At 40.3% G+C, this 23,484-nt stretch overlaps 1 protein-coding gene across 15 annotated transcripts in view; it reads right to left on the reverse strand.

The window, feature by feature from the left end:
• Positions 1–23,484, reverse strand: part of Tenm2 (teneurin transmembrane protein 2) — a 1,230,398-nt gene that overhangs the window by 925,602 nt on the left and 281,312 nt on the right. For all 15 annotated transcript variants that reach the window (XM_030245994.1, XM_006533290.3, XM_006533295.4 and 12 more), the window contains one exon: positions 11,684–11,984. In XM_030245994.1, coding sequence (XP_030101854.1) covers positions 11,684–11,909 — 226 coding nt within the window. In that variant the 5' untranslated portion in view covers positions 11,910–11,984. Of the gene's footprint in view, positions 1–11,683; positions 11,985–23,484 lie in introns of those variants that run through there.

Here is a 23,484-nt window from a genome sequence, read left to right on the forward strand (position 1 = left end):
GAAACATACAGAAACACACTGAAACACGCAGAACTATCCTAGAAAGTGCTCATGGTTCCATGCTCATAAAGCTCACTGAATTATCAATGAGCACGTGGGAAAATTATCGATGGGTCTGGGAAAGTCATCTCAAAATGGAAGACCTTGCCTTCCAACCATCATTCCTAAACTATACTAGTAGAAACAAAAGAACAGGCACAGGGTAAAGGGTGTTGGGGCAGGGGGAAGGCCAGTGGATGCCTTAGGAATAGACATCTTCCGTTCAGACTTTGGTGTGTGAAGGGAATCCCCTGTTCAATAATAAACATTGATTAGATATCCCTAAGCACTGTGCCTGGCTGCTACAGGAGCAGGAACATTGTTGTACCCTGCAGGGAACTTAAGGAGGGTGGATATGGCTTCCTACCAGGCACTTTCTGAGATCTGACATGGTGGTTTCAGAGAATGAAAGCAATGTCAGACTTTCTAGGTGTGCCATCAGAATTCCTCATGAACTGAAGACACCAGCAGCAGCTACAATGCCAAGCACACAATTTTATAATGTTTCTACAGCTTTTATGTGACTCTGAAACTATTCTAAAATGAAAAGCTTATTAAAATTCCCCTAAAAGCCAACCAACCAGCCATAAATGTAAACAGAAAAAGCACATGACTTCTGTAAAACAATTTGAAATGAATGGGAACCCTTATAAAGTGTAGTCGTACTTAGTATCAACTAAATTGTAGGTATAAGTCAAGGCTATACCCAGTCAACCTGCTATGTCCTGAAACACAGGCTCTATCCATACCAGCAGCCTCAAAATGTCACTGCCCTACAGAGCCTTCTCCTGGCCTACATGGTGACTTTGAAAACAAGTTAGTTGCCACTTGTCTTAACCTGATTGACACCCTTAGCAGAGACTGACACAAAGGACTGGGAACAAGTCATTCCTTTGGGAAATCTTTAAAAGAACAGAGTGAGGGACAGGACCAGGAGCAGGACCAGAGGGAAATCCAATTCAATTGATGAGCCGCAGAGCTGCTTACTGCCTTGAGGACCTCATGGGACAGAAACTAGGACTTTCATGGAGCCTGAAGCCCACCTGGCAGGATGAATGGGAGGCTACTTATCACACCCGCCACAAGTGTGCCTTTTAGTTTCTTAACCTAAACCAAGAAAGCACCCAGCAGTTGAATCCCTGAATTCCCTTTGTCACATTGGCTTCGCTGTCCTTCTCAGAAAGACAGTGAGCCCTTCATTAGCAGGAATGACCAGGGACAGAGATGAAGTCAGAATGGCACAGGAAGCTTATTTTGCTCTGGAAATGATCCTTCTAGGAACACTTAAAATCCAGAGATTTCATGAACAATTTCCAGCTTTCCTCTGTTCTTCAGAAGCTGGAATACACAGTAGAGTTAAACCAGAATTCTACCATGAAACTGATGTGCCTTTCCTAAGACATACTATCTGGACATATATGCTCCAAAATGAGAGCAGTCTCCAGCATGCCATGCCATCAAAAGCCTGGTCTACTTCATCTATCCTATGTATCTTGTCTAGTCCTTGTGATTAGGGAGCATTTTTGCCTCTGTCATAACAATCCTCCTCCTTAATGCATGCTCACAGGAGAAAGGGCTAGAGCCATACTACATGTGGCACCTTTTCTTCACATCTCCCCTTTTCGATAGGAACACAACTAGCCTGTACTTCTTCCCATGGAGGTACCAGATTCATCATTGCTGCTTTGACTTTGAGGATGTTGGATCAATTAACATAATTAATTGATTATGAACTACATCCCCAGCCAGGTGCTCAAATTAAATCTCCACTTATAATGTTTAACAGCAAGGAAGATGAGGAGAAGCACAGCAGAGAGAAGAATCAGGCCACCTGCTTGCTCCGACTCAAGAGCTGAGGAGCCGAGCCTGGCAAGAGAATAACTTGTACTGCTCACTGGGCTGGCTCGGCGTGGCCCACTCTTGCAGAGACACTACAGTGTGGGCTTATGGTTGGGCTAATTGTATACGTAAGCTGAAATCCAGTAAGAATTAGGAAAGTCTAGTAAAGCTATACAGGTGGACTCTCTGAAGGAAGAATGAGAATCCAAGTCACTCTACTAAGAATGAGGCCTGTATCCCTGAAAGCTCCATCAGTCCCAGGAGAAGGGAGCGATTGGGAAGTGCATACTTCCAGGCAGAGTGTGATGCACTCAAATCTGATTTATATAGACATATATTCCTAGGAGCTGGAGGGATAGCTCAGTGTAGAAAGTACTTGACTTGTACGCATAAGGACTGAGTTTGATCCCCAGTGCTCTATGTAAATATGCCAGTCATGGTCCCACATGCTTTAATTCCAGTGATGGGGGGTCAGACGAGAGTCAGACAGCATGGACTAAGCACCAAGCTCCATATGGTGAGAGACTCTGCATTAAAAAATATTTAAAAATCTGGGCAGTACCTGAGGAATGATACTAGACATAATGCTTTCTCTGTCTCTATGTCTTTGTCTCCCCTGTCTCTCTGTCTCTGTCTCTCTCTCTTTCTCACAGATACACACACTAAATGCATTAAATATGCACAAATCAATATAAGTTTTAAAGGTGTTTACCTTTAACACCTCATTCCCCATTTCACCCTCTGTGTGTAGAGAGCTGGGGTGTAATTGGTTTTAGGGTGGGACTCAAGCACTTGTCTTTTAAAACTCTCTGAGACTGTAGAGACCCCATGACCAGTCCTGAGACAGAGACGGCCTGGAGTGTGGCCAGGTCCACCGTCCTCTCTCAGTGCTCCCCTATGACTTGGTAATGTGTTCTGGCCTCCCTATTGCTGAATCTCTGGCTTTCCAAACAGAAAGGGTTAACTGGGTCAGCTCTTGTACAGAGCTTTTGTAGAGCTGACAAATGTCAGGGGACAGGCATTAAATGAAATGTCACTGTAACCTAAGGAGAATTTGAACTCAAGGCTGCCAGGTGAACAGGGCTCCTTTCAACACCGTCAGTAGTGAGTCTCCTGAATGCATTTGAAGAGACAGTAGTTTGGCCTATGGATATTTCTGCAGCAGTTGTCTGAAATTTTCTCTTAGAACATTTAGGTCCCCTCCCTGCCGCCTCCACACCTCTGCACTTCTTTAGGTGTTCTACCTGCAACAACTAGATCCATAGAAACAAATTTAACCCTCTAGAATTACTCTCCAAATACATTCAACATTTTGGTTCAAAGTGCTACAAATAAAATCAGTGCTCTAATTCCCAGTGTGTGGGGCAGACCTTAACCTCACAAGGACACCCTGAGAAGCAAGCATTACACAGTCAAGGTGGCTGTGGACGTAGGGGAATTTAAAAGAAAGTGCTTCGAACTATTTTTAAAATAAAATGCATCCCACTGGGACTGCAATTGCCCACTGCAGACTATTCATAAATCAGGGAACAAAGAGAGGCTTCATATTCTCTGTCTTTTGGCCAGAGAGAGAGAGAGAGAGAGACAGAGACAGAGACAGAGACAGAGACAGAGACAGAGACAGAGAGACAGAGACAGAAAGAGACAGAGAGAGAGAATGAGTGAGTGTGTGTGTGTGTGTGTGTGTGTGTGTGAGAGAGAGAGAGAGAGAGAGAGAGAGAGAGAGAGAGAGAGAGAGAGAAGAGATGAGCTGAGAACACAATACAGCCTACCTGACTCTCACTGTTGATTCTTTCTCATTCTTGAAAAGATGTTTCTGTCTTGGGGAAAATGCATTAAGCATAATGCTCACAGTAACTTCGGCAAAATATTCCAAATATTATAAAAGGCTGTTGAACATTATTAGATAAGTCTGTGCTGTGGTTATTTTTAATATCTCTGTGAACATTCGATATTTGCTCTGGTGGTTCCCAGCAGAGATTTATGACTAACGGAGGCCTGACTGGAGGTTGAGTGGGGAGGAAGGCAGTTCATGCTGGAGGAATATCGAGTCCCTTGGAAGAGGGAGAGATGGCTATGGCAGCAGAGCTTGAGCTTGTGAGGCATGCATGCCAATGAAGATGCACATGGAGTGAACGAGAACACGGATTCATTCGGGGGGACACAACAGCCCCCTCCTACTGTATCACTAGGGATGCTTCTAGGATTGCCAGAGCTGAAAATTAAATTATAAGCCTCAAACATGACATTGAAAATGTAATGTTTCCTCTAATACTATCAATGTGATGACACATCTGTTGGGGGGGGGGTGCGGTACCTGCAAAATGTGATGAAACAGACCCCGGCCACTACCCCTCTCTCACTGTGCATGTTTCCTCAAGTTTCCAGTGAGAAAGGTGTCTCACTGCTTAGCATATAGACTCTGAAGTCTTCCACATATGCAGCAAAGGTACTCCCTATAGATGCCCATCGCAAGCTGTGGCAGCAGCCTAGAAGAATGGTAGTATTCTGTTGCAATCATCCTGACACAAGGATGTGAGACTGTAGTTCAAGTTATAAGCACCAAGCCCTGCTACAGAAAACATTAATGCTGGCCTCTCTTCCTATAGGATACAGTTTTGCCAGGTTGGACAGAGAGCTGGACAAATGGACAGGCAATAGTGTCTGTTTCTGTGCTCTGAAGTATACTCATTAGAAGGGGCAATGAGCCATTAATTAAAAAAAAAATCCCTTTCCATATGTAAAAGCAGATCAGCTCAGAGTATTTTACTTAGCTTTCATTCATCGAGAGTCTCAGGCAGCTAAACCTATGTCAGCTAAGTCATTCTGAGATAACACAGAGACAGAGCATAAGGGCTAGAGGAATATGGAAGGCACAGAATTTCACCAAAGAGAAAGCCCACAGTTGAAGCCTCTTGGTGTGAATATGTTTGGAATAGACAGAGATTTTGGTACTCTACAAGGAAGAGAAGAGAAGAGAAGAGAAGAGAAGAGAAGAGAAGAGAAGAGAAGAGAAGAGAAGAGAAGAGAAGAGAAGAGAAGAGAAGAGAAGAGAAGAGAAAAGACCATTTATTTGATTAGTTTCACTCCCTCTCTCTCCCTTTCCTTGTCTGTTTCTATCAGTTCTATCTCTATTTCTTTGTTTTTCTTTCTCTGTCTCTCTGTCTCTGTCTCCTACTGTACTTTTATATCTGAAGCACTAGAGATGCTGGGCTAAAGAGCTTTGACTGTTTAGGCAAGTGTTATATCTGGGAGCCATGGGTTTTGCCTTTCAACTTTCTACATCAATGTGAGTTAAACAAAATACATTTTGGAGGCAAATATGAACTGCGTCAATAGCATTTGTGACTTCTGTTTTAGGAGATAAAAATCAAGCCTACTCTAATTATTGAGACAGGAAATAAAAGTAATAGAAACAAAGCACAGCCAGACACAGCATGTGACAGATCGTGAGGTTGCTCAAGGTTCTTTTCTTCTTCTCTCCTTTGATTTTATGAGTCCTCATGGGATCTCCTTATTTTTTGACACATTTTGCCAAGGTGATCACACCAAGTCCCAGGAGATTATTAACTATCAATTCCTACATCTCTATATGACTCAAACTTCTCTCCAGGATATCAAAAAATTGTACAGATAAGTGCCTGTTAGACATCATCACTTGCATGGTGTAAGAACAGCTTGAATTCGAAGAGTCACAGTCTCAAAAAACAGCTTAACCGGCAAGCAAGTTCATCTTCTGTTTCAAGCCTGGGGGATTAACACCAGCATATAGAGAATGGGAAGAATTGATAGCCAGCAACATCTGCAGCTCTTCTCAAGTCCTCACCTGCTTGTCCAAGGCCAGCACTTACCAGAAAGTCCTGTTTTAATCTTCTACATATGTTTAGCTTTTTCATTAAAGTTACAAGCCAGAAGAAATAAAATATATGGTACTGGGCGTGCATGCATGGGTATACACACACACACACACACACACACACACACACACGTACAAGAGCTCTCAAGTTTTGGCTTATTTAGCACATAGCAGAGAGTAGACGATAGTGTCTGGTTTTAACAATGGAACATACCGAATACCGTTTTCCTAGTAGCCTTCCTTGTCATAGATCTGCCTGAGTTATTCTGCCTGTGATTTTGGTCTTGACACAGGCAGGGATCTAATGTGATTGAGGACTGTATTCCAAACACTTAAAACATTCTATTTTTACATGAAGGTTCATGTCTGCCGTTCCAGAGAAATTAGAACAAGCAATCCACACACTTCTGCTTCTGGGGTTATTTGCAAGCATTGACCTTTCCAGGCCTAAGTAAACGCAGCATCGTGAATGCAGTATTTTCCTGACAGGTGGAGAGAGCAGCCTTTGCCCCAGAGTCCCTGAACAATAGATATGTCTCCACTTACTCAACACCCCAAAACCCCAACAGAGCCAGCCCTCCCTGTGATCCCAGTTTGGGCCAAACACAGTTTAGGTTTGTATACTTAAACAGAAAAATCTCTAAACTTACCCTCCGGCAATCCTGTCTGCCTGGAACATTCTCTATTAACAGAAGCAAACACAGTCATCCTAAAAATACCTCTAAAGTTCATTTCCCCTACCACCTCAACTCTTTCATCTCCACACATTCAGGTAACCTTGATTTCCTTAAGTCGTTAGAACAACCAAACTCAGTTACTGCTGCCCTCTGCATCTGTTTTGGTGGGGTTTTGTTGGTTTGACTAATCACTCCCTTATACCCTGGATGTCCTATCCTTTCGTTGATGCTCAAATATATGCATGGATGTTTGGCAGAGGCCACATGTGATGTATACTTTCAGCATGGTGTCTCTTCAACCCTCCAAAGTTTTCCTTTGCATAGATCTTATCACAATAGATCTAATTACATATCTATTATATATTGCCTCTTTTAAGTTGTCAGCTTTTGTTAGGCAGGACTTTTAAAGTTTTATTTATTGTTTTTCCCACAAAAATTATAGTTTTGTCTTATCATCATCATCATCATCATCATGCAATATGGAAAGATCATGGAGACTTAGTCATAGAATCCCTCAGACCTGGCAACATGCCAAGACTACCAAAGGGAGATGCTATGTTATTCTCTGCTGCATAGTATTACCTAGAGGTGACAGAATATGTTGAAAGCAATCTCTTGAAGGCATATTTTAGTTTTGCAAATAGTAACTAAAGCCTCTAACCTCATTAAAACCTAGAAGTTGTTCTGAACTACTAAATTAAAGTGCTAGGGTTTTCCAAATAGGACCTTTATAGCTATTATTTTAGGATATTCCAGAAAGCTACTTGGAGAGATTTGTGGACAGGAATGCTTACAAGTTTCCAGTGTATCCAAGGTATGCTAAGTACCTTGACTACGCGATGTCAGCTGAACCAACACAGATCAATCTCTCCAGCTTGCCAGTGGATCCTGAATTTCTGGTTCATTAACATGGGCTACATTTATGTTATGCCAAATTACACACAGCAAAATTCATTGCGAAAATTATTTTAAAGATATCAGATGTGAGAATGTAGTTTATAAAATGCCCAGATAAACTTAGCTTAAAATGTGTATGTATGTGTTTACACATTTGCAAAGTACATTAAAATGTTAGTGGTGTATATTGCTTCTTTTTCTTTTTTAGAACTGGCTGAACTTATGAAATCAAAGTTTCAAAAATCCAGTTTTCCCTAATTCTTTATTTAACCCTAGTCCAAACAGTTTGAGATACACAAAAGAACTCAACCTTGCCTCCTCTCAAGAGACTTGAACAACTAACAAGAAGGCAAGGCTCTATGAGGAGTGGAGGACAGGGAGAATCTTCTGGTCTCCTGGACACAGCTTGACACTAAAAGCAGCCAGTTCTGCTTAAGTAACCAATCTTCTCTTGGTTACCATTTTGGGTTGAGACATTGGACCATAGGTGACAACTACAAGGACTGGCAGGGGACCTTTGCTGACAGGTCAACACAGATCCCTTGAGGGACACCTTCCTATGGCTGATTTAGTACAGTGGCATTGGAAAAAGGATCAATACCAGGAAGAGTGGCACATATGGAATAGAATTGCATAAAAGGGTTACAAATCATGAGCGCTGAGGCTTGAGGCAGTAGTCACTTCCTATATGATTAAGAAGAAACATTTTTAAAGCACATATCCATAAAGACTTGGAAATAGAATGTCAAACTGTTTTCCCACCAGCTTTTAAAAGCTTAACAATTTGGCTTTTGTTTGTTTGTTGCTCAAACATAGCTCTTGAATGTGACTCACTATATGTGAAACTTGTCTCTACTTCTTATGTGCCTGACCTTAGATAATTCATTTAATTCTTCCATGTCTCAGTGTATATATGTATTTTCTTTTTTCAAAATGAGCTCACAAAAATAGCCACCGTACAACATTGTTGTGAGCACTGAATTTACACAAGCCAAATGTTTGGATTGGCCTTTAACACAATGCACTCAAGGGTTGGTAGAATTCTTTTCATTGTGTTGCTGTTGAGTGTTAACTAACACAGTGTACTCATCCTTGTGGAGCACAGAATGCAGGCAAGCGGCATAGTCACATAGATATGCAGACGCAGAATGAATGCAGATCTGACTCCTAAGGCTCCTAAGCCAGGCAGAACAGCAGCATTATCACACCTCTCTGCACCCTAACTTCACCTAGCTCATGAAAACTGCTTGGGAACTGGCTGACCTCCGTATTCAAAGTAGAACCTATTTCCTGGGAGGTCATGGGGCTTGGTGCAACCGCGTGTCAAGGCTGCTGCTTGTTTTTGTCATGAATATTCACTCCAGGACCACTTGAATGCTATTTAGTGACGGATTAGTCGTTTACTAATTACTAATTACACCAGTAGCTCCAGGACCTAAGGTCAGCAATTTTCCTCCTTCACACCAGCAGAATGTACCACAGTGGAAGCCAGGCAGGTAATTTACATGTCTCTACTTTAGAGAAGAGACAGCATTAGAGAAAGGCAGAGAAGGAATCTGTGCTGAGAGCAAAGCAGGAGCTGGCTGTTCTCTTGTTCGATCCTTCAGCAGGGCCAGCTTGGGAACCCAGATAAGGTAGGACCCTGGACCCCACATCATTTTTTATCGGACGGCAATTCTTTTCTACAGGAGCATCTGGAGAGTCCTTCCCGTGTGTTTGTCAAACTTGCTTGTATGTGAGAAGCATGTTTGCTTTATGCTCAGTGTCTTGGGTTTTAAATAAGCAGAGCATAGGACCTGATCCCACTAAGATCCTCGCTCGTGTACCTCTGGGCTAATAAGTACTGAGCGATCCTGCACTTGGATTTCATGAATAAGAGAATAAACTGTAAAACGCATGGCATTTAAAAAATTATTGTTATTACTGAGTATCAAATTTATTTTAACCCTCTCTGTAGCGGTTCAGTCTCAGGCTGCATGTGCCACACGCCAGCCAGATTGCATCTCCAGATACTCCCCTCCTTAAATATGCGCTTATTTACTTCCTGCAGAGTTCAATTTTAGAACCCATCAAAGTAGATCCACTCACCCTCTGACTATATTTTCATGCATAAATTCATAGATGCCTTCAGAAGGAATTGCACTTACATATGCAAATACTTCCCAATGCCTTCTCATTTCTACTTTTGGACTGCACAGTTTTTTTTTTTAATTCATGCAAACACATTACGCAAACAAATATGGACTCAATAACAACACACGGCATGTGTGAATTGCTAATTGCAAAGCCATGAGCTTGATACGGCCAAGCTAGCTCCATTATTATCAATGGTGGAGGGGCACATGATGAGATAGGACGAGGAAAAGCATCTTTGGAAATAAAATTCCAGCACTTTATTTTATGGGATGTAAATATTAATAAGGGGAAAAGGTGACAAGCAAATCCTTGGTTCAACAATAATCTGGAAGCTGTAACTTAGTGCATGATGCAGAGAGAAGCCTGAGCCTGCCTTCGATATGGGTTAGGAACAAGAGCATGTATTTCAGACTGGAATTACAGGAAACGAAACTGTTCTCTGGAGCACAAAAATGAAACAAAAACTCTGACAGGAAATGAGAGCTCTCAACCACCCTGCATGCATGTTGCCTGGTCAAATGTCCAACTTTATTTTAGCGATGCCCTTGGGTGTGATGGCAGGCATCCTAATTCCTCCATGTTGGCTCGTGAATTAAGCTAGGTCTCCTTACTTTTCTTCCCCTCCACTTCCCACTGACCACTACATAGGGTCAGGTGTAAACTTAATGAAATACAACACATGTTAAAGTTGCTCACAGATCAATCAGACAGCCCTGTTTTCTCCGGGAGTATCAGTACATTTCATTTTCATGAGGACAGTACAAAGAAAATAAGACTAAAGATCAGATAAAAAATGTTTCCTATAAATGTCTACAAAGGCAACAAAAGCAATTTAAACTGCTTATTGATTTCTTTAAAAATATTTTTGTTAAATATAACAGGAACTCGGTTAAAAATTGAAGTATTTAAGATGTTTCAGACAACATTGGACTTGCATTTTTATAAATCTCGGGCACTATGCTACTTCATTACATACATGTGTGTTTTCTATAAAATAATAATAATAATAAAGATAAAATGTAAGAATTTAAGGGAACTAAGAAGCCAGGAATGGAATTTCCTGTCTAGGTATCTCTTTAGGAATTAAATCCATTCCAGTATTTACTGCTGAGGACACAGAAAAAGAAATAAAGCATCAGTATTATAAAACAAATGATGAACTAACCTGGCTGGACAGGGCCAAGCCCCCGGGTGCTGGCTGTGTGACCCTACCTAGTGCAGCTACTGCAGTTTGCCCATTCACTTTCGTTTTGCTGATCTATTAATGTGACCTGTGCATGCTCGGCTGGTAATCCAGAAGAAAGGCACAGAGCAAGTGAGACTTCCACTCTGACCTCTGCACTGCTCAGCCTCAGTTCACAGGCCTAGACAAGTGATGGTGGAATTCTGCATGGATACTGGACACAAAGAGAAAGCCAACTGTTTATGTCTCAGAGATCGGTCTTCCTAAATACCCCAAGATGTTAGAATAAAAGTGAGGTTTGGAGAATAGGAAAGGTACATGGTAGAATTGGGTTAAAGTGTTAATGTTCCCACTTAACAATCTTAAACATGGAAATTAGAACACAGAAATCAGAGTTAGCACACATCGTGTGTGTGTGTGTGTGTGTGTGTGTGTGAGAGAGAGAGAGAGAGAGAGAGAGAGAGAGAGAGAGAGAGAGAGAGAGTTATAATTTACTATGTTTTGCCAGGAAGTTCTCAAATGTCTTTTAGTACGTATGTGATTTATTTAAAGTGAATATAATTTAGTTGAACAGTCAAAACGAGTTCTCAGAGGTTTGGAGTAAACTGCAAAAAAAAACAACAACAAACAAACAAACAACAACAACAAAACAAACAAACAACAACAACAAAACCAAACCAAACCAACCAACCAAACAAACAAAAAAAACAGCGTAAAAGCCTCAGATCAAGCAGACAGAAAATTTCTATTGTCTCAGGAAAACCTTTTATGAAGGCAAGGATCTGTTTCGAGTTACATCTTAGGAAACTTACAGTAGTTCTCTGAAAGCAAATTCCATATTGCCAAACAATCTAGCATCCACGATTACAAAAAAGGAACTTTTCAACCACAAGAATTAGATAGGGCACAAGTTTGTTTTTAACTATGAATTAGTTGTGTAGTTGCTTGCACTTCAGTCATCACTTCGATAGATGGGGCAGGTCAGGAATGGGGGCGGGCCCTAATGGGCGGGGCAGAGCGGGAAATAAACCTATCAGGTGGGGCAGTGCTACCTACCTTGTCTAGAAAACTCATCCGACTCCCGGTGCACCAGGTCTGTGACTCGGTTTCCATAGTGCATTCTGCTGTCATGGTCATAAGCCTTCAAGGTCTCGCTGGAACTGTAGGACTTCTGAGTGGGCACACGGCAGTCCTCACTGTCCAGAGAGGAGCTGGTGTAGCGACACTCTTTGCCACACCGTCCCCTGGTCAAAGAGCGATGTCGCCGGTCCTTTACATCCATTATTCCAGATGAAACAGAACTCCGCGACTTTTAGAAAAGGGGAGGCTGGAGTTGTGGCACCTGTCACTCACCCACCTAGAAGCATAAAAATAAAAATAGATAGATAAGCAAGCAAGCAAACAAACAAACAAACGACTGTGATGACAAGCAGTGTGGCCTTCACTTTCTGACTCCTGTGGAAATATAGATGGGAAACTGCCAACCTTCTTTGGGAAAAGCTTAATATATACTTAGACCACCAGTCTACAAACACCTCTAGACAATACATTCATTTTCTTACTATCTTATTTAATAGATTCGGGGGAGGGCAATAACAAAAAGCCCCATCTCCTGATTGCATGTGCACCAATGACATGATCATTCAGTTGCTGGAGTGGGAGATCTAGTTATGAAGTCGATCAAAGCCAAATCGAGTTTGCTCTTGTTCGTTGAGAGATTTTTTTTTTGTTGGCTGGTTTTTGTATGGCAAGATTAGCAAGAAAATAAATATCAAAATAGGAAGAAATGTAGGAAGAAGAAAAGAAGATAGGGGAAGAGAAGGATGGAAGGAAAAAAAACCTGAAATATAAGTGACCATTTAGAAATATTAATGATTTGTTGTGATTCCAGGTTATCCAACCTATGTTAAATTGCTGCAAGGTGTCAAGGAAAATAACCATGTAAGGTGCTGATGCCATGCAAACTATTTTCTCCTGATGTGTATGTGGTGTGTGTGTGTGTGTGTGTGTGTGTGTGTGCATTCATTAGTGAGTATGAGTGCAATTTTACATGTGCCATATGTGTACAGGTCAGAGAACAGCCTCGGGTGTTGGTCCCCCCTTGTTTTTTTCTCTGTTGTATACCCCAGTCTAGCTGGTGTTCTCTTGGCTCTACCTCCTACCAAGCCCTGGGACTATAAACGAAGGTTCCAGTGTCCAGCTTTCCACAGCTGCTTGGGATTCCGACACAGGTCCTCCTGCTTGCAAAGCTAGGGCTTCACCTACTGAGTCATCTGCTCAGCTCCACCCTGATCTCTTCAATCAACCTGCAGCCAACTCCAATCAGTGTTTTCTCCTTGGGAGGTCTGTATCTGAAAAGAGCTGGGCACTTCTTCCCAGTGACCAGTCAATTAGAGAACTTACTTAAAGATGTGTATCCCACATCACCACCTGTTCATTAACCCAAATGTCCACGGCCCCTCTCAGTGACAGGATGCTGACTACAAAAGGGAAAATAATGTGGAACTGTGTATGTGATGGAGAAGCAGATAGGAAGGAACTTCTCTAACATATGAACTGTGTGTGCCAAATATCACTGAGAAAACACCAACCTTCTTCTGCTTAGCAAATAAGGACAAAAATGCTTAGGCACTCCCAAGTTCTCACTGATTTCATTTGCCATGCAAAATAGCATGGGCCATAGAACCAGAGCTTGGACAGAATGGACCAACACAACTTTTAATTAAACCGGAAAATATAACCAAGAGCCAGGGTAATGATTTTTCTCCAGGCTACTGTTACTCACTGCCTCCTCAATATGTCAGGAACGACTTGGGGACCAGATCTGTAGTTCTCAAGCCCTCTGTTCTTCATTGGCTATTTAGACAGTGGAATAGGACATCTCTATGTACAAAAAGGCTAAGCTGCATGCATATTAATATAGACAGCATGGGGCCAGAGGCAATGGAAGTAAGTCATTCTGCCTTTCTCTCTCCACAGAGACCTTTTATCTCCAGAATCCTCCTAAACCAACCATTCATAAACTTTATCAACTCTTGCCTGAAAAGTAGAAAATTCTGTTTAACATTTAGCAATGATGGAAGAGTGCACACCTGTTGCAAAGTCCAAGAACACGCATGCTTTGGCCATAGTTGCTTAGATAATAAACCATATAGTGTCCTGGAGTCCCTCAGACAGCAAGTTGAGAAACACCATTGAGAGTCACACAGTAAGACTTTAGGAACTTTGTGAAGGACACTGATATTGGTATGGAATATTGTATTGCTATAGTCAATTCAATTATTATTATATTGATGCAATCTCCAGAGGCCAAACTTCTTGTCCTTAATTTCAGCATGATTTTGGAATTCATGCTAGTCTATTTGAGTGTGTGGACACTGAAGCGTGGTAGATGCCAATCTAACCATGGCCACTCACTAGCCAGGGACCTTGTCTAAACCATGCCTGACCCTTGTAACTTGGTTTATCAGTCAGTCAAAATGGAAAAATCACAGTATCTACTTCACAGGGATTTCATAAAAATTAAAACAATCTTATAGTAAATTTCCCAGTGTGGTATCTAGAATGTGATAAACAGCTTAATAACAGCACATGCTTTATTCTTTTGATTATTAAAAACTCAATTTTGTTATGTAGTCAGAGTCTTGCATAAGACAGTGTGGAAAGAGAGTGGACAAACCCAAGAAGCTACTCTTCCTGTTCAGGCCAGTGCTTAAACTAGACCCTGATCAATGAGTCCCTCAGACCATGGTGGAGAGAGAGAGAGAGAGAGAGAGAGAGAGAGAGAGAGAGAGAGAGAGAGAGAGAGAGAGAGAGTCATCAGCAATAAACGGTCACAGGTGGTCCAAAAGATGAAGGTTATTGGTCGATTTTATAATTTCCTTCTATTTGCTTCACTGCTAGTCCCCACCCTCACCCCTGGTTAATATCATTACTGTAGCAGAGCTGAAACCTCCCAGATTTATCTGTTCTTCCTTGCTTTGTGATTGTGTCAAAAAGGTTCTCTCTCGCTCTTGCTATGTGTGTGTGTGTGTGTGCATATTTGTACACATTTTTATTTTATTTTGCAAAGTGGGAGGCTGTTTGTCACTTGTTAGCAAAAAGAATATGGACGTTAGGTTTAGACATCTCTATATCTGCTTTAGACACTCAGAGATCTTTCCCCAATTACATTCCTTTTTCTCAACTCACGAGTATTAAGCTGAGTTTGTCAGCAGTACTCCTGAATAAGTGCTAGAAATTTATGTGCAATGAGGCAAAATTAGCGACATTTTAGGGAAGCTGGATGTCTTAAGGAACTAGGCAGAGTGCAACAAATGTTTAGCTGCAAATTTAAAAATTGTCAATATGAAAAACAACAAAGCAAGAGAAACTATATTAAAAACCAAATCCCTGGATTCTGTTTTAAGAGTCAGAGGTCAGGAAAATTCTTCTAGATAGATGAGATATATAAGTATGTTTGCCGATTCTCCTCATAAAGTATGAATGAAAATAATAAAGTTAATACATAAAACAAGCACAAGAAGAACCTGAATAGAGTAAAGAAAAATATGCCCAGATGCCAACCATGAAGCAGAATCATTTCTCTTTTTTTGCCATACATTTCAGACACATGCCAAATAAAAAGGAGAAGGAAAAACTGGCAGAATTAAATCACTACCCTTTTCTCTGTACGAAAGACTATGAAAAGGTCATCTAATAAAAAATAAAGACTTTACATTTCAGCTATCCTACTGCAGAAACCCAGTGGTATGTGATATGGGTGATATTCTCCTTTCTGCCTTCACCGCAAGTCGAGATACCATGTCAGTAAGCATTTCTCTTGAAATAAAATGGTTCCAAAGAAGGCCAATGTAATGGTTTAAATTGCCTCCCCCCCAATAGACTCATGTGTGTGAATGCTTAGCCCATAGGGAGTGGCCATATTAGGAGGTGTGGCCTAGTTGTAGGAAGTGAGTCACTGTATGCATAGGAATTGAGGTTTCTTATATGCTCAGGCTATGAACAATGTGACACGTGGTTTCCTCCTTGCTGCCTGAGGATCAAGATGTAGAACTCTCTTCCTCCAGTACCATGTCTGCCAACATGATGACCTACTTCCCACCATGATGAAAATGGACTAAACTTTTGAAACCTGAAGCCGGCCCCAATGAAATGTTTTCCTTTTTAAGAGTTGCTGTGGTCATGGTATCTCTTCACAGCAATGGAAGCCCTAACTAAAATAGCCATATAGTTCTACTATTTTCATCCATTTTTAGGATATAATGAAGCTCAATTTCTCAAAGAAAATCTGGTCTTCTGTCTCCACATTACAGCATGCTCCCCTACTGACTCCATATAGGGAGAGCTGTAGTAGAATATTGAGGGTTCCACCATCCAACAAGAACAGGGAATCTTTCTGCCCCTTGCAGCATAACTAGATAGCAAACATGAGGCAGTACCAAGACCACTCTACCACAAGCATCCAGAGAAAATCAGTGTAGGTCTATAATCTCCAACTGTGTACCACAACCAGATCCTTATAAGAAAGAAATCCTGACATTTTACAACTTAACTTAGCAGGAATAAAAGAAAGAGAATCTTCCCTCATGAGAGCAGAGTCATAAGAAACCAGATTTATAGATTTATATAAATATAGAAGGTTTAAATGAGAACTTGATACTACTAACATCATAGAACAAAACACACAGTTAGTGTAAAAACAAAAATTACTTGTTATGCAAAGAAGGTATGTGTCAGCTGTGAAATAGAAATGCCACTCAACAGAGATCAATACCAAGATGACAGTGATGTTGACGTTGTCTGATATAATTTTTCAAACTGATTATTATCAGATCGCTTCAATGAGCAATTAAGAACACACTTAAATGGTAAAACAGTTAAAGTTCCATCAGAAAAAAAGAAATTCTCAGCAAGTATAAAATAAAGAAGTTCCCTCCCATTATGAACACACACACACACACACACACAAACACACACACACAGAGTGACTATACAATCTGTCCAAAGTGACAAATTCAAGATCATTAAAGACACATTAAAATGGAGTTCTCAAGATTTACATTAGCCCACAATAGAGCTGGGAGAAAAAAAAATCAGATTAAAAATATTGAGAATGGAAGAATAAGCAGACTATAAAAAGATGGCTGACTTAGGTGCTAATAAAAAGAATAATTATATTAAATATATATAGTATTAATATATCAGTTAAAAGATAGAGAATAAATAAGCAAATTTTAAAAATGAGCCAAATCAAAATGCAAATCAAACAAACCCCGAGTTTCCACCTCACATCAGTCAGAATGGCTAAGATCAAAAACTCAGGTGACAGCAGATGCAGAGAAACAGTAACACTCCTCCATTGCTGGTGGAATTGCAAGCTTGTACAACCACTCTAGAAATCAGTCTGGCGGTTCCTCAGAAAATTGGACATAGTACTACCGGAAGATCCAGCAATACCTCTCTTGGGCATATATCCAGAAGATGCCCCAACCGATAAGAAGGACACATGCTCCACTATGTTCATAGTAGCCTTATTTATAATAGCCAGAAGCTGGAAAGAACCCAGATGTCCCTCAACAGAGCAATGGATACAGAAAATGTGGTACATTTACACAGTGGAGTACTACACAGCTATTAAAAAGAATGAATTTATAAAATTCTTAGGCAAATGGATGTATCTGGAGGCTATCATCCTGAGTGAGGTAACCCAATCACAAAAGAAGTCACTTGATATGCACTCATAGATAAGTGGATATTAGCCCAGAAACTTTGAATACCCAAGATACAATTTTCAAAACTCAAGAAAATCAAGAAAAAGGAAGATCAATGTGTGAATACTTCATTCCTCCTTATAGTAGGGAACAAAATACCCATGGAAGGAGTTACAGAGACAAAGTTTGGAGCTAGCATGAAAGGATGGAGCATCCAGAGACTACCCCACCTGGGGATCCAGCCCATAATCAGCCACCAAACACAGACACTATTGCATATGCCAGTACTTACTTACTGATTTTGCTGAAAGGACCCTGATATAGCTGTCTTGTGTGAAGCTATTCCAGTGCCTGGCAAATACAGTAGATGCTTACAGTCATCTATTGGATGGAACACAGGGCCCCCAATGGAGGAGCTAGAGAAAGCATCCAAGGAGCTGAAGGGGTCTGCAATCCTATAGGTGGAACAACAAGATGAACTTACCAGTACCCCCCAGAGCTTGTGTCTCTAGCTGCATATGTAGCACAAAATGGCCTAGTCGGCCATCATTAGGAAGAGAGTCCCCTTGGTCTTGCAAACTTTATATGCCCCAGTACAGGGGAACTCCAGGGCCAAGAAGTGGGTGTGGATGGATAGGGGAGCAGGGCAGGGGGAGGGTATTGGGGACTTTTGGGATAGCATTTAAAATGTAAATGAAGAAAATATCTAATAAGAAATTGTAAAAAGCCGGGTGTGGTGGTGCATGCCTTTAATCCCAGCACTCGGGAGGCAGAGGCAGGCAGATTTCTGAGTTTGAGGCCAGCCTGGTCTACAAAGTGAGTTCCAGGACAGCCAGGGCTATATAGAGAAACCATCTCAAAAAGCAAAACAAACAAAGAAAAAAAAAAAAAGAAATTGAAAAAATGACCCAAATCTATGATGCTAATATGTCATTGCAACTATGAGAATATGGGCATGTTAAAAATAATATAGCATGCAAATCTTAAAATAAAACAAAAATGACTATATTAATATTACATAAAATGGCCTTAATAGACAAAGAGGATTTCCAGGGTCAGAGAAGGGCATTCTATGAGCAGACAAGGATCAATTTTCCAAACATATGGCAATCTAAGCAAATGTGTGTTTAATAGACAGAGCAGAATACATGCAAAAGAAAAAAGAGAAAAAAGGAAGGAAAAGAGAGAAGTGAAAGAGAAGATAATCAAAGCCACAATTACTATTGGAGCACACAGTCCTGGAAATGGGTAGAACATCCCTATGAACGTCATAAAGGATACAACAGAAGACTCTGAAGCACCAGAGTCTAAACAGCAGCAGATTATGAATTCCTCAAGAGTGACTGTGCGGCATCAAGACAGCATCTATCCTAAACAAAGTCTCAAAAACAAAGAGGTAACTTACACCCTCTGCATTATATGCTCTGTAAACTGATGAAAATCAGTCAAACTGATGACAGGCAGAAGGTAGGAACATCACCTGACAACTGCACAGTTTTGTAAAGCATCCAAGGATGAAATCTCAAGATAAGTGAGTACCTACATTAAAGTGAATGAAAATGAAACCTTAACATAACCAAACCTGTGACAAGTTACAACAGGGAGGAAAGGGAAATTACGGAACTACAACTACTCATTCGAAAATGGGGACAGCCTCCAGCTGGGAGTCTTAGCTTGCTTGGCCAGAACTAGGTAAAATAAAAAGACAAAAATACTTTCAAAGGAAGAAAAGGAAGTACCAAAGAGCCCCTCCCCTCAAATCAATAGATTTGAAAATTATAGAAACGCAAGCGAAAGGGAGCATAAGTACATTTAAAAAAATGGTAAAGCAGACCAACCTTTAGTCAGAGTGGCAATGTTTAGAATATACAAGTTACCACCAACAGGTGCTTCTATAGGACCTACACACAGGAATCAAAAAAAATGAGAGGGTTTTGTACATCACAATTAAATATGCACTCTGAAAACTAAGATTTAAAAGGACCATTTTTTTTCAGAACACTCAAAGTGTACCCTTTCACCTATTATGAAATATGTCACTTGACTGATCTTACAGTTAAATAGTTACTTTTAATTATATAAATAAATTTCACTAAAATTAAGCAGGCACTGGTGGTTTCAAAAGGTTCTAGTGAATGTCTAAGGAACAATTGGAATCAAGCTCGGTGCCTCTCTTGCAAAACTCAAGAAAGGGAAGGACTTTCTAGTTCACTTTATGGTAATCACCAGCTGATTACCCTGGTGCCCTAACTAGTCAAAGGTAGTAGAAGGAAGGAAGGGAGGAAGGAAGGAAGGAAGGAAGGAAGGAAGGAAGGAAGGAAGGAAGGAAGGATGAGGTTAAAGAAAAAAGTAATAGTCTTTATATCAGCTGAAAGAATTAAGTAATTTATACAACTATTACCCACTGTGAGACAAACAGGGTTATTCTGGAGGTGGGAACTGAAGCTGTCGCTAAAGATCAGAAAATATAATCCATTTTAGTAACAGGCTAAGGAGTTATCATTGTGTGACAGTAACAATCACTGCAGAAAAGCACCTGGCAGAAGTCCCCATCCATTTATAAGAATCACACCATCAAGAGCATAGAGGGGACCTCTTCAATTTGAACAAGAACAACCATCCACAAACCTGCAGCTGACATGATACTCAGTGATGGCAGAGTCCTTTGCTTCTAAGAAAAAAGACAAGGCATGGGAAACTGCTCTCCCCAGTCCCATTGAGTGCCATGATATACCTTAGAGCATGCAGATCAGAAAACAAGTCATGACACTGACCATATTAGTAACGGACATAATATTTATGCAAAAGTTTATAAAATGTAAAATAAAATTCTAGACCATGTTCGCCAATGTCACAGGAATCAAACTGAACATGAAGAAAATGGTTGTGCTTCAATACTCTAGCAATGAGCAGAAGCATCCTAGAAACCAAAGCACAATGCTGTTTACAATCACCCAAATTGCAAGAGTGAGAACTAAATCTAAAAAGACAGACACAGAAATTACATTTTGAAACAATATAAAGATAGAAATTAAATGATTAAGTGAATGGTAATGTGTATCAGGCTATGAGTTGAAAGACAGAACAAAATAAAATAAAAACAGTTCTTCTCAAGTTAATATATAAATTGGATGAAGTTCATATGAATTTACAGAATAAACAGGTGTTTAGACACCAAGAAGATTGTAGTAAATTTATGCTGATACGTAGAAATTACTTTTTGTTGTTATTTTGTTTAGATTTTTTTTTCGTTTTGGTTTCCTTTTTTGTTTTGTTTTGTTTTGTAGAAGAATGTGAGCAGTCTCAGTCTACCCAATTTAAACTTTAGAGATCCACAGAAATCAGTATTAAAGACATGACAGAGGGACAGAGATATATATTAAAGTACCAGAATCATGAATCCATATTCGTACCCATACAAATATACTTATCAGCTCTCTAAGAAAGATGCCAAAGTCATTCAATAAAGAAAGCTCTGGTGTAACAGAGAGCATGTGGGAAGATACCCACTAGAAAAAACTCACTTCTCCTTTCTCTCATTTTATTCAAAGAGCAACAGGATATGTGTTAACAATAACAATGTAGAAACAAAATATAGATGCTTCAAAAAAATTGAGACACCATGACACTAATTTAAAGAAAGAAAGAAATTTGGCTTGAGACTCTACATCAAATATAGAGTTATAAAAAGAAAAGTTAATGTAGTTTAATCTCTTCCCAGTTAACTTTTTTATCCATAAAGAACATGTTAAGGGGACATGAAGAAAATTTGTAAGAGATGAGAGAAAGGATATTGCAGCTAAGAGCTCATACTGCTCTTTCTGAAGACCTAAGTTCAGTAACCAGGATCCAAGTCAGGCAACTTACAACTGTCTCTTACTCCTGATCCAGGACAATTTGACATCTTTTTCTGGCTTGTGTAGGCATTTGTACACTACACTGCACACACACACACACACACACACACACACACACACACACACACACACACAAACACACACACACACAATGGAGAAATGGCTCACTGGTTAAGAAAGAGTATTTTCCTGCTCTTCCAGAGGATCTGAGTTTGGTTCCCAGCACCCATGCCAGGCAGTTCAGCTCACAAACAGTTGTAAATTCCAGCTCCAGGAACTCTGACACTTTCTAGCCTTCTGGGCACCTGCAGGCAAGTACATGTACCTACTCACAGATGAACACATAAGTAAAAACAGAATAAATCTATAGAATAAAATAAGCCTTTTTAAAAAAGACAATTTAGAGAATGAGAAAGCACATGTGCAAATCAAATATTTGGTAAAAGACAGATATTAAGATTACATACACATTCAAATTTAGAGCATCTAATTAGACAGCCAGCTAAAGATCTTGGGTAGGAAAAACACTCTTACCAGCCATGAAGAAAAGCAAATTAATACCAAAATGAGATATTGCTACAGACCTATCACAATCACTAAAGGAAAAGATTACAATAAATGTTGGCCGGATGTAGAAAATCTGTTCTCCCTTACATGTCTAGCCCAGATGTTACACCATACACCCACTCTTAGCCAGATTGTCAACAGTTTAACACTAACAAACCCACTAAACAAGTAACTACCATGCAACCCTGCAGTTTCGTTTCTGGGCATTTATTTAAGAGAAAGGAAAATATATGTTCTCACAGAAACCTGAACAAGAGTGTTTGTAGAAAAATGTTCATTTATAATAGTCTATAGCCAGACACAATCCAGATGTTCCTCCATGGGTGACTGATTCAATACATTATGGTGAATCCTAAGCCTACACACTCTTCTCAGCAGTGAAAAGGAGTGTGCTGTACATACATGCAGCAGTCAAGGAAAGTGCATGCCAACTGTGTGGCTTCATTTATAAACATACATGAAATGACAAGAAGCAATTGCAGAGAAGTGGCCTCTAGGATGGGGTAGGATGTCGGAGCATGAGAGATACACAGCATGAAGCTATGGGAGGACTTCAGAGGTGAGGGACAAGTGTATCTTAACTATAAACATCATTATCCTCTGGATATATGCCCAGAAGTGGTGTGGCTGGGTCCTCAGGTAGTACTGTGTCCAATTTTCTGAGGAACCACAAACTGATTTCCAGAGTGGTTGTACCAGCTTGCAATCCCACCAGCAATGCAGGAGTATTTCTCTTTCACCACATCCTCCCCAGCATCTGGTGTCACCTGAGTTTTTGATCTTAGCCATTCTAACTGGTGTGAGGTGGAATCTCAGGGTTGTTTTGATTTGCATTTCCCTGATGACTAAGGATATTGATCATTTTTTAGGTGCTTCTCAATCATTCAGTATTCCTCAGTTGAGACTTTGTTTAGCTCTGTACCCTATTTTTTAATAGGGTACTTTGTTTCTCTGGAGTCCAGCATCTTGAGATTTTTTTTTTAAATATATATTGGATATTAGCTCTTTATCAGATTTAGGATAGGTAAAGATCTTTTCCCAATCTGTCAGTTGCCTTTTTGTCTTACTGACAGTGTCCTTTGCCTTACAGAAGGTTTGGAATTTTATGAAGTCCCATTTGTCGATTCTTGATCTTACAGCTCAAGCCACTGGTGTTCTGTCCAGGAATTTTTCCCTTGTGCCCATATGTTCAAGGCTCTTCCCCACTTTCTCCTCTATACGTTTCAGTGTCTCTGGTTTTATGTGGAGTTCCTTGATCCACTTGGACTTGAGCTTTGTACAAGGAGATAAGAATGGGGACACATGCTCCACTATGTTCATAGCAGCCTTATTTATATTACCAGAGCTGGAAAAAACCCCAGATTTCCTCAACAGAGGAATGGATACAGACAATGTGGTATGTTTACACAATGGGGTACTACACAGCTATAAAAAATGAATTTATAAAATTCTTAGGCAAATGGATGGATCTGGAGGATATCATCCTGAGTGAGGTAACCCAATCACAAAAGAACACACATGGTATACACTCACTGATAAGGGGATATTAGCCCAGAAGCTTGAAATATCCAAGATATAATTCACAAACCACATGAAACTCAAGAAGAAGGAAAACCAAAGTGTGGATACTTCGATCCTTCTTAGAAGGGGGAATAAAATACCCATGGAAGGAGTTACAGAGACAAAGTATGGAGCAGAGACTGAAGGAATGACCATCCAG

The sequence above is a fragment of the Mus musculus genome, chromosome 11 (genome assembly GCF_000001635.26).
Source record: "Mus musculus strain C57BL/6J chromosome 11, GRCm38.p6 C57BL/6J".
Taxonomy (NCBI): Eukaryota; Metazoa; Chordata; class Mammalia; order Rodentia; family Muridae; genus Mus; species Mus musculus.